Here is an 11497-nt window from a genome sequence, read left to right on the forward strand (position 1 = left end):
TTCCATCCCATCGTCACTATGGCAACCGGCCCCGTTAGGCACCACCGATTTACTTATAATTGCTGGGTAAATAGTCAAGACAGGCCGCTTTCATCCCGCACCCAGAGATTGCTCTTCCTCATCTCCTTTTTTCCCTACTTTTTTTTTTTTTCTTGGAGGAGGAGGCCCTGAAGAGCAGCAACACTTAAGGAAACTCTTTGAAGGCTGTTGCAGAAAGCGGTGCCTCCCTTGGCCAGCCTTTCCCATTGCTCCTGCTGCACAATGCCGCGGTGCCAAGGCTTTCCTGCACCATCATGGCTCATCACCGTCAACATCATCATCATCCTCCTCCAAGGAGTGGCACTGGGTGCAGACACACGATGCCCTACCAGCCATTTCTTCTGTTTTCCATAGGGATTCCGCAGTGGCTCATCCCAAGAGCCAGGATGGGGCCAAACCATTCTCCATGACCTCTTCTCTCCTTCCCTACTGCTGCCATTCGTGATTCCTGTCCACAGCACTGGGGTTTTCTACCAGGGAACTCATACTGCCTGGATTGACCATCCCTTTTCCTGACTTCATGGTGCTGGCTGGAATGGGGAAGTGGTACCTCTGGCCATGCTCATCCCTGGAGCCTAGGATGCTTCCTGCCTTCCTGCTGAGCTGCTCTGAGGCAGGTCTGCAAGGGCCAGAGCCTCCCGCTCCTCGGGAGGTGTTAACGATGATAGACAGAGCTCAGGGCTGGACACCAGTCCTGTGATGTGGACATGGGTTCATGCTTATGGCTGAGTGCGTCCTGCAGGTGGGAATGTGGTCCTGGCTCTACCCTCATGGTCCAGGGATGGATGCAGCAGCAAGAGAATAGCAAACGGCCCAGCCCAGCCCTGCTGGCTGGAACACTTGGCATGGGACCTGCAATGTCATTACTGGCACCAAACAGCAGTTCCAGGAAAGTGGAGAAAAAAGGGGTCTTAGGGAGAATCTAAAGGCTGAAGAGATCTGGAGAAAATGGACAGGAAGGCAAGAGAACAGTGTGGGCTTGAGGGGAAAGAAGCCAAGGTCATCTTCCCATTTCCTCCTCAGCAATCCAGAGTGCAGTCCTTCAGGGCAGCTGCAGGAGGAGCACTAGGAGACTGCTCAAGCTCATTATATTGTTGGGAGAACTGGGGGCTTTCCACTCTGGGGAGCAGAGAGGAGACAAAGGTGACCACATATGTCAGCATGAACCCAGCTGAGAAGAGAGCAGAAAGGAGCCATGGAGCAGCACGTGTGTCCAGGGCTTCTGAAGGAACTGGGGGTGAACCAGCTGATCCTACCTATCTACTGCCAGAAAGAGTTGTCTGGAGCCTGGCAGATGTGATAATAGATTTCCTTGTCACGTATCATAGGGAGAGCCTGGAAAGGGCAGGTCACTGACCCCGACAGCAGTACCAGTGAGTTGGCAGAAACACTCCTGGAAATGGGTTTTGTGGGCAGCAGAGTAAACACCCTCCATCTGGGAAACTAGGGTGATTGTAAAGGGAAGCCTGTCTCCTGGGAGCAGCAATGGATGATGCCCACAATAAAGCTCCCATGGTGGGCAAAGGGTTGGTGACAGTGTGCTCACCAAAGGCTTCCAGAGCAGTGGAGGAGAAGGAGCTGGCTGGAGCAGCCAGCTGGAGCAGCTGCTGCCAACACTGCTGGTCCCAGTGCTGGGCAAGCAAAGGGAGGCACCAAGGGTGGGTTCTCCCCACCCACGCTCATCAGCAGCCAACCCAGGGTGGCCAGGCTCAGCTCAAACATTGCAGCCCCGATCCAGCCAAGCACTGCATCATCCCCAGTGCAGCGAGCGGGTCCGCAGCACGCAGCCACACCAAGGAGGGTGTCACAGCCCCAGCTGTGCTCTGGGCCAGGAAACTGGCTGCTCTGGGCTCTGCTGCCCACGGGGGCAGGTTTGGGACTCAGGGATGGGACTCAGGGCACAGCCCGGGGACTGCTCCGGGCGCTGCCGTGCTCTGGTCCTGCCTGCGGCTGCTCTTGTGCTTTCCCTGGTTCAAGGCAGCGTCTCTGAAATGCTCTGGGGTTTGGCTGAGAGGGGATCGCTCCCTTTGCACTGAGGATGAGTTGGTACCTCCCAGGTACCTGCGGGTCCCCAGCCAGGGCAGCTCCCACCTGCGCTGGGGCCGTGGCGGCAGAGCCCGCGCTGCCCTCCGAGCATCCTCCGGCAGTTCCCATGGAAACTCCCGGCTCGCGGCTCTGAGCCAGCGCTTGTAGCCACACGCCATCACGGCTTCAGCCACACACACCCACCGCCAGCTCCCTTGCCAGGGTCTTGTCGCCTTCCACTCCCTCCTGCCACCGGGACCTGTTGGTCCCCCACAGAGGAGCCGCTCCCCACTGCAGAGAGTGGCTCCACAAGCCCCTCCAACAAAGTATCTTTCCCAGAGCCCTACAAAGGCCTGAATTCACCTTGTTTTTCAGCATATCATGCAGAATACAGAGGAAAAAACCCAAAACCCACAACAATAAAAGGTGCATTCAAAGGAGAGAAGAGAGCTCAGCACGACAAGTGAGTCTGGATATGAGTGATTTCCACACTACTTTCAACTCTGCACATTCCAGGACCACCTGGCCAGGTGGAATGCCACTGGCTTAGTGCATCCAAGGAGACTTCCCTCCATTTTTGGTGCTGGCATAAGGTTCCACACTTTAAAATGGTGGTAGAGAACTGCTGTGAAAAGAAAAAGCCACAACTAATGACTTCTAGACGAAAAGCCTTGCAGCAAGACTTGAAGCTCAATAGACCGAGAGGATAATGGGGAGAAAGAGGAGAAAGTTCCATGTATGGCAAAGTCCTGCCCTGGGAGCAAAGCATGACAAAGCTCCATTCCCAGAGCTGGAGCAAGGCAGCTTAAAGTTAGGAGTAAAGACTTTCCACCCCTTGAAACCTTCCCAATCTATACACGGCTTTTAGGGGGAAGAATTTAACCAAGCTCAGGTCCTCCACCAGCCTCAAAAGTCAAGGGACAGCATCCTAAGGAATAAAATGAGCAGTCATAGACACTTATGGGCTGTGGGGGCAGAGTCATCTCACATCCAGCTGGGCAAGTGAGACGCATCTGGGAAAGTCCACCTGAGTGTTACTACACATGCAGCAGGGGTCTCACAGAATTTAAAGGAAATTAAAATGGCTTGGAATGTGTGAGTAGTCCCCATGGAAATAAATATCTGGCTGAAGCACAAAAATCCTGGCCCATCCATACCTGTAGCACTGCCAGAGAAATCCCCTTCCCACTGCTTCCTTTTTGCTAGCATGTCCCATCCTGTTTGCTCCCTCCACCCCATTTCACCTCTGCCTGGGGGACACATCCCTGGGGGCACTAGGGCACAAGGACCTTCTCAGAGCAGCTACATCCCTGGGTACCCAGAGGCCCTGTGAGCAGAGCCCTGCTCCCACCTCAGAAATGCCATTTTCTGTGTTTGAGTGCTCCGGCTGGCCTGAACCAGCATCATTTCCATGTTACCATGGCAATGGCTGCCTGGAAAATGTGTGCAATGGATGCACAGAGCAGCAGAGTCCAGCCAGGCAAAGGCCTCTGTGGCCAGTCCAGACCTGGTGTGGCCACCCCTCTCAGCTCTTCCTCCTGCAGCCGAGGAGCCCAGCCTGAGCCCACAGCGTGTGGCAGGAGAGGGAAATAGAGGGAACTCCACTTGCCTGCCCCTGGTCCGTGTGTCCATCTCCTCCTCTCCAGTGTCCCTAGTCCAGCTCAGTCCAGCTGCAGGAGATGGTGGCAAGAATTTGTCAGGGAGCTTTTGGCAATTCATTTACAAATGTAGATTTTGTAAGTTTTCTTTTTTTTTTCTTTTTTTCTTTCTTATGACTCCTTACTGTAACAACTAAGCCTCCATGTCCCTCTCCATCTCTACTCAGGTTCAATCAGACCCTGCCTGGTTGCAGACTGGTCTTACCTCAGAGAGAGTGCCCCCCAGAGCCCTGCCACCATCAGGCCACCAGCTCTGCCCTGACACAACTGGCCACGCCCTGTCCCACCTCATCCCCTGCAGGGCTGGGGCAGCTGCCCAGGATGAGCAGAGTGTCAGGAACCAGCAGGGCTGAAAAGCCAGCAGTCACTCATGGAGAGCCACCAGGGCCTGCTCAGCCCCAGGACAGCCCCAGAGATGTTCACACAGAACCAGCTTGTTTGCTGCTCTCTTTCACTGGGCTCTAGGTGATCCAGTACGTGGCCAGTGATTCCATCCTGCCATCCCTGCCTGCAGCCACCTATCCTGGAGGTGATGGTTTGGCACAGGAGACAATTCCTTGGGTGGATGGCAGAAGTGAGAGCACAGCACGTGGCTGCAGAAGGAGCTCAGGCAGGAGGGTCCCTGTCCATACCCCAGAGGAGAGAGGGACCAGAGCTACTGGACTCCCTCCCCTCCTGCCCTTCCCCTCCAGCCAGCACCAGGGAGCTGCTCTTCCTCAGACCATGACCCAGCCGCTCTTTGCAGGGTTTTGCAGGGAGGAACCACAGCTCAGAAGCTGCAGCACAGAACAGCGAGCTTGGGAGGACCTCTGGAGGTCTCAGCCCAGGCTCCTGCTCCAAGCAAGGCTGGCTGCAAGGTTCCAGTGGGTCACTCAGGGCCTCACCCTGTCCTTCTGGAAACCTCTGCCTCTCCAGATCTTGTCCCAGGACTGCACCACCCTCCTGTGGAAGTTTTTTGTCGAGTCCAACCAGTGTTTCTCACCACCATGGTCTCCTGTCCTTCCCTCTGCAATGAGCCCAGCTCCATCTTGATCCCCAAAATCCAGAATGATTTGTTACTCACGGGGAGAGCCACCAGGATATTTGCTCATCCCTAGAGCAAATTCCAGGGAGAGAGCAAAGCTGTGGGGGTAAGCACAGCACATACTCCCAGCCCCAACAGCCTGAGCATCCCAGACCAGCTGTCTGGAAGGAATTGAGTCCTGTGGATCTGAAAACAAACACTGCAGTGATACTTGAAAGGAATTGCTGGAATTGTCCAAGTGAGTTTCTCAGTCTCATGTCTCCTTGATTAATGCCACAGCATGGGGGATGACTTTCAGGCTACATTTTGACCTCTGCTGACACCAAGTTTGGGCTGATTCACAGCACTCCTAGAAGTCACATCCCCTTGCAACAGTGATTCCAAACCAAGAGCCTCCAAGCCAGGAGGGAAAGGCAGGCTTACCTATGAGACCAGCTGGAAAGGACATGCTGCATTTGCTATTGCTCCCCAAATATCCCTTTTGTTTGAATACAGAGGGGCTTGTTGGGAATTTACAAGGAAAATGCTGCTTAAGTCATGAAGACAAACAGGTAAGAAAACACTTCCTGAGAAGCAGAGCCTTAATCTCAAACTGGTTTTTGGAACAGTGGCTTTGACCTGCTGTGAATCACAAGCAAGACAGGCAAAACCCAAACATTGCTTCAAGATACAGCAAACACCAGAACTCAGAACCACCAAGTCCCAAACAGCAGGATTAGTCCAGCCATCCTACCCAAGACCTTTCCTGCTTGGATGCTTTCCACAATTAACTTCTTTCTCTGCTTTATTACTTTGCAATGTTGGGTTTGGGGATGATTCCCTACCACAAACTGGCACATGGGCCCACAGTTCATATTTCAGGGGCAGTTTCTTATTTGTGGCTTGCTGGGACTGTTGAAGAGAATGTCATGTTTTTGATACCTGAGGAACGAATTAAACAGGAATCCTTCAGTCCTGGATTGACCATCTCACTTCCCAATGCTGTGTGCCTCTCCTAGCCTCTCATTCATCATCCTTTCACTGCTGTCTGGATGAGATAATTTTTCATCATTCTGCCTTCCAAGCACTGCTATCCCAGCCTGATCTAATGCTGCCAGATCCAAGGTGACCCTGGGCAGGGCTCTCTGGCAGTTTGTTGGGGGCTGTCACCTCCTTGCCAGCTGCCAGCCTGGTGTTGGATCCTCCCGATGCTTCGCGTGCCTGTGCCTGGCTCTGGGCCAGGAGCAGGAGGCAGGTGACTTTTGCAGAAGCCTGAGGCAGTTCTGGGGTCTGAGCTGTGCTTGGCAGCCGGGCCCTCCCTGTCCGGGGGTAGATTTTACCTTCAAGCTGACAGCACCTACTTGCACCCGTGGCTTTGTGGCATCTGTGGCTTCCTGAGAACATGCTGTCATGGCAAACTACCAGTTCCTCTGATACCCCCTGTCAGGGCAGCAAAAGAACCACTATCTGCCAGACAGGAAACACTATCCCTCAAGCAGCAGCAAACTTTCCAGCAGCAGCCAGCACTGTAAAATCAGGACAGGTCAAACACTGGGCCCTGAGTCATTGCTTCACCTCCTCAAGGTAACCTGGCTGAAGGTTTGTAGCCCAAACTACCCCAAATGCTGCACAGGGGTTCCCTCCCCACCTCCAGATACTTGCTGCTGTGTCCAGCAGCCCTCTGTACTCCAACTCTGCTTCCCCTGAGGCTGCAGCAGCTCTGGTCCACAGTTTGCAGCTTCCCTCAAGGCAGCAGAGTAATCCATTAGAGTACATCTCTGGACCACATCCAACACGGGTATAAGGAAAGGAGCAAGAAGAAAGTCTCTGCAAAGGCAGGATGACAGAAAGTCAGAATTCACCATATCCCAAGTAGATTCCCCCAGAAAACCTCCTGCAGGTCCAGCTGTGCTCATGCAGTGCTCCCCTTAGAACTCTCACCCTCAGCAGGACAGGAGCTCTTCCCCCAAAGCTCTGCTACCCCCTGTCACCCACCAAGCCCTCCTGTGGCAGCAGATCCTGCAGATGCCCAATGAGCAGCTCTGGAGAACGGTCAGGGTCCAGACTGGGCGGTTCCAGCCGTGGGAGGACACACAGTTCCACAGAACCAAAACCTTCCACCCCTGGGACTGCTCATTGTCCCCTTAGCCCCTTCCAGCAGCTCCCTCAGTGCCGAGGAGCTCTAAGGCACCGGGGACCCCACAGGGCTGGGCAGGATCCAGCTAGGCTTGGGAGGCCAGGCACGTTCCAGCAAAGCTGTGCAGGGGGGCCAGGACAGAGCCACGGGCTGAGGCTTTGCTGGGAGCTGGATTAAAATGCATGAGCTGCGCTGGCCCTAATGATGAGCAGAGCTGTCAAACGAGGAGCTTGTCCCAGCTAATTATCTCTAACGAGGGCAGAGTGTCAGGGTCCCCGAGGAGCTGGGCAGCAGCTTCCTACTCAGCTCAGTTGCAGCAGAGAGAGAAGATAACCAAATGTCATTGTGCTGGCCTAGCTGCACAATCATTAATTAGGCAAATATGACCTTCTGTGCCAGTTTGCTCTTGAGAACCTGGACTTGCTGGGGACGGAACACACAGGCAGGCTGGAAACATCCCAGCTTCTGCCACCCAGCCTGTTCCCCCTGTGCCCCTGCAAGAACAGCACAGCCCTGTCTGGCAGTCCCAGCAGCCCTACCAGCCTGTGCCAGGCTCCTGTGCAGGCTCAAACACCCCTTAGGAGGACTCCAGCCCCTTCTCTGTCCTAAAGAACAGCAGAGAAGTCTGGGTTTCATGCTGTTGTTTAGATCCCAAACACCTCCCTCCCCCAACCCCCAGCATGGCCTGCCAAGTGTCCTCCCTCCCCCAAACCCCCAAGGCACTGGCAATCTCCACTCCCCTGTGGTCCTACTCCGTTCCAATGCAGAGGGACTGAGCCACACTCTGCTCCACAAGCCCAGTTTCTCTCTCATCAGTCCAGTTTGTGGCTCACAAACCAAGGCAGTGCACTTGCCCTGATGTGCCAGAGAGAGGGAAGCTCAAGGCAGGGGTAAGGCACAGTCTCTTCTAGGGGCAAGGAATGATCCACACAAGGTTCAGCCTGCAGGCTCTGTGCTTGTCTCTCACCTCAGAGCTGAGGGGAAAAGGGCAGAGGCTGATTTTGATCCACCCAGAAACTCAGTGCACCATCATAAAGCTTCCAAACACCAGGGACTCCCAGGGCTGTTCACCAGCCTGTAATTATGACAAGTGTTTTGCAGTCCCTTGTTGCCTGACAGCAGTAAAGACTTCAACATCCACTTCAACCACATTTTTACAAAATAAGATTTAAAAGTCACCAATTTACAACAGAAACAGGACTGTAACTCAGGAGTTAGTGAGCTGTGCTGGGGAGCTCAGCCCCACCTGCTGATGAGCTTGGGGTCACACTTTCGAGGCACAACCATCTGGGCTGGATGAAGCTGGGGATTGATCTAAGTTACATTGTGTCTCACAGTCCCTGCTACAACACACTAATAAAATAAGTATCAGAGGGAAGTTTACTGTTCTTAATACCAAAACGTGTATTTTGTATCACAAGTAGGCTCTCAACAGCAGCCAACTGTTCGTACAGAAGATCCACACTGAGTCAGTCTGACAAGAACTCTCAAAGTCTCAGCATAGAAACTCTTTCCTCAGCCCAGAGGAACAGGTCCTCACTGAATGTAGGCTGTCATGACACTTGAGGAGAGTGGTTTTCACGTGGCCCCATCACCACCAGTGTGGTTCAGGCATCAGAGCCCCTGAACCCACTGCTTTATCTGCAGCAGGGGTTTTTCTCCCAAGGTTTCTCTCCTTCTACTGCTTCTGCACTGCCTGCTGCTGTTCTTTCAGCTGGCTGACAAGCTCTTCAGCATATACCTTGAAGAGGGGGACAGGGTCCTGCAACAAAGCACAGGATAAACCATGTTAAAGGAGTGAACCTAAGAAGCAGCAAGAGGAAGGGCAATGGGGAGCCCAGGGAGTGCTGGCAGCTAAAACCAGAGGAAGATGTGACTGGGTTTTATTGAGGGGCTGAACATGGCAACCTGTGGTGCCACAGCTACTGCTCAGCTCTGTAATCCTCCCTCAGAGAGGGCAGGCACCTGTGTCGGGCATTCAGCAGCTTCCCCAGTTCTGAGAGCAGATGAGAATCATCAGTAGCTCCCAAGGATCCCTTTCCTTCCTTTTCCTTTCCCTCCCTCCTCATGTTGCATGCCATTAGTGTGTAGTGGAGCATGTGGGTGAACATACCCCATGAAGGAGCTGCACGTGCAGCCACAACACCTCAGTGCTGAGCACTGCCTCAGGAACTCACCTTTTTTTCCAGGAGCCTCTGTTTTTCTATGGCTTCTTCCAAACTCAAGCCAACCCATTCAGCTTCTTCTTCTGGGATCACAAATTCCTGTGGTAAAAGAAGAAGGTAGCACAGTCTGCAGGTGATCAAGATGCAAATCCTCTCTATGCCCAGGGCACAAACATGTGATTCAGTGGGAAAGTTACTATGGACAAATCTTAAAGCCCTGTTCCCTCATTTCTAACAACCAAGGTCTTCTTCCCTTCTCTCCTTTCTTCTTAGCAAGGGTCCTGCTCTCTGATCAGCTGTGTCTGCTCCTGCAATTCTTTTACGAAGTTCTGGGGCTGTTTCTCATGTGCTGTGAGTGCTGGTGGTGTTTCCAGGCTAGGACAAAACTGAACAGCACATGGGCACTCTGGGCTTCTCCCTCCAGGGGCAGAACAAATTCTTACTGTTTTTTATTGCAGACTCTCACTGACCTCAATCACAGCAAAAATACTGCTTCTTGTGTCCCTAAATTAGGAAAATTCAGAGCCCACAGAGAGACAAGAAAAACCTGATGATGTTTATATTTTCTTGTCCCTCAGCACAGGAGCACCAACACCAGTGATGGGTGACCATCCAAGCAGCAAACACCAGGCCAGGAACGCACCTTGTACTTGTCATAGATGGCCTCTCTCCTGGCTGGATCATTGGGATGTAGCTTGGGATCCCGCCGGGCCAGGCGCAGCAGCATCGTCCGCTTCAAATCCATCCCGAGCTTGGAGCACATGTCAACTTTGGGAGTCTGCAGAAAGGGAGCATGGAGTCAGGCTGCAGCAAGGGACCAGCTGCCAGGGAGCACAGCAGTCTCCCAGCACACTGACAGCACTGGCAGTTTATCCACACACAGCAGAGGCTCTCAGAACATGTGTGGAAGGGGAAATGTTGCTTTAGTTCCTCACATGGGGCACCATTTGTTGCTTTGTACCCGAGCCCCCTGAGAGAGACACGACAGGTACCCATGATTCTTTTGACCAAAAAGCCCTTTTATTCTTCCAAGCAGTTCCTTTTATCACCTCCTAAATGTATGTCTTTTAGCTCCTGTGATTGGCCCAAAGTCTGGCTGTCCAGCCTCCTTTTGTCCAATTCTGGCTTCCTGCAGCCACACAGGGACCATCAGACCAACCCCCCTAACTTTTCTCGACTTTTCCCCTGGTGGGCTTTTCCATATTTGGTACAGTATAAGCCAGTACAAGCCAGGGAAAGATCTGTTAGATTTGTTCAGGAAACAATTTGATCATAGGTGTGAGTTTTAATATCAAGGGCTTCAGTCAAGAGGGTATTAAAGGCTGGAAGTATTAGAATTGCATTAAAACATTAACAGCAGCAGTTGTTCAGCCTAGAGGAGAGAAGACTGAGGGCAGAGCTCAGACAGGCTGCAGCTCCTCCCAAGAGGCAGCTCCAATCTCTGCTCCCTGTTACAGAAATGGGACCAAAGAACGGCTGGAGCTGTGCCAGGGCAGGGTCAGGTTGGATTTTGGGAAAGGTTCTTCCCCCAGAGGGTGCTGGGCACTGCCCAGACTCCCCAGGGAATGGGCACGGCCCCAAGGCTGCCAGAGCTCCAGGAGTGTTTGGACAATGCTCAGGCGCAGGGTGGGATTGTTGGGGTGTCTGTGCAGGGCTAGGAGCTGGATTCGATGATCCTTGTGGGTCTATTCCAACTTGGGATTTTCTGTGCCTGAATCTAGGCCTCCCTGGTTGCCACCGTACGGGTGAGGGCGGCGTGGGCACAGCCTGCCTGGCCGGGAGCCCCTCCGGGTGCGGTACCTTGAGGATGTAGAAGTCGAAGCCGAAGGCGGCGTCGATGAGGTCGAGCGTGCGCATGGTGACGGTGATGGTCAGCGTGGCGTCCAGGATCTCGCTGTAGAACTGCCGCTCGAACAGCTGCGGCTTCCACGTCTTGGGCAGCCTGGTGGAGAGCTGGGCACGGTCCGGCCGTCAGGGGCTGCCCCGGAGGGAGGCCGCGGCCAGCGGGCCCCGGTGACAGCGGCCCGGGCTCGGGGAAGGGCGCAGCGCTCACCTTGTCGTTGCGCGCGTAGCGGAAGCCGCGGATCCATCCCTCGCCGCCCCAGAGCCCCTCGTTGGCGGCGGGCGGGAAGTACACGGGCACCGGCACGTCCTGCACGCGCTCGCGCTGCCCGGTGCGCGGGTTCCGCCGGTAGCGCAGGCCGTGCGGCTCCCAGTGCACGGGCGTGGGCGGCGTGTCGTCCTGCAGCGAGGCCAGGTAGTGCTGCGGTAGCCGGGCGCAGATGCCCTCCCGCAGCCGCATGGCGGCCCAGAGCCGCGGCGGGAAGCGGTGCAGCGGCATGGCCCCGTCCCCGCGGCCCGGTCCGGCCCGGCCCGGCTTCCACTTCCGCCCCGCGAGGCCCGACCGGGGCCACGGCCGCCACTCATTGGCTGGCGCGGCCGGAGCCCGACGGCGGCCGGGAGGGGACGC

The 11497-nt window shown here is 54.6% G+C and overlaps 1 protein-coding gene across 1 annotated transcript; it reads right to left on the minus strand.

Annotated features, from left to right (window-relative positions):
• Nucleotides 1–8228: 8228 nt before the first annotated feature.
• MRPL28 (mitochondrial ribosomal protein L28) lies at nucleotides 8229–11412 on the minus strand. The gene is made up of 5 exons (XM_033074620.2): nucleotides 11081–11412; nucleotides 10828–10980; nucleotides 9671–9805; nucleotides 9040–9126; nucleotides 8229–8624 (listed from the first exon to the last, which is right to left on the minus strand). The coding sequence occupies exons 1-5, from the start codon at nucleotides 11366–11368 to the stop codon at nucleotides 8541–8543; spliced, it is 747 nt and encodes a 248-aa protein (XP_032930511.1). The 5' UTR covers nucleotides 11369–11412; the 3' UTR covers nucleotides 8229–8540.
• Nucleotides 11413–11497: the final 85 nt, after the last annotated feature.

Source organism: Catharus ustulatus, chromosome 16, assembly GCF_009819885.2.
Source record: "Catharus ustulatus isolate bCatUst1 chromosome 16, bCatUst1.pri.v2, whole genome shotgun sequence".
NCBI lineage: Eukaryota > Metazoa > Chordata > Aves > Passeriformes > Turdidae > Catharus > Catharus ustulatus.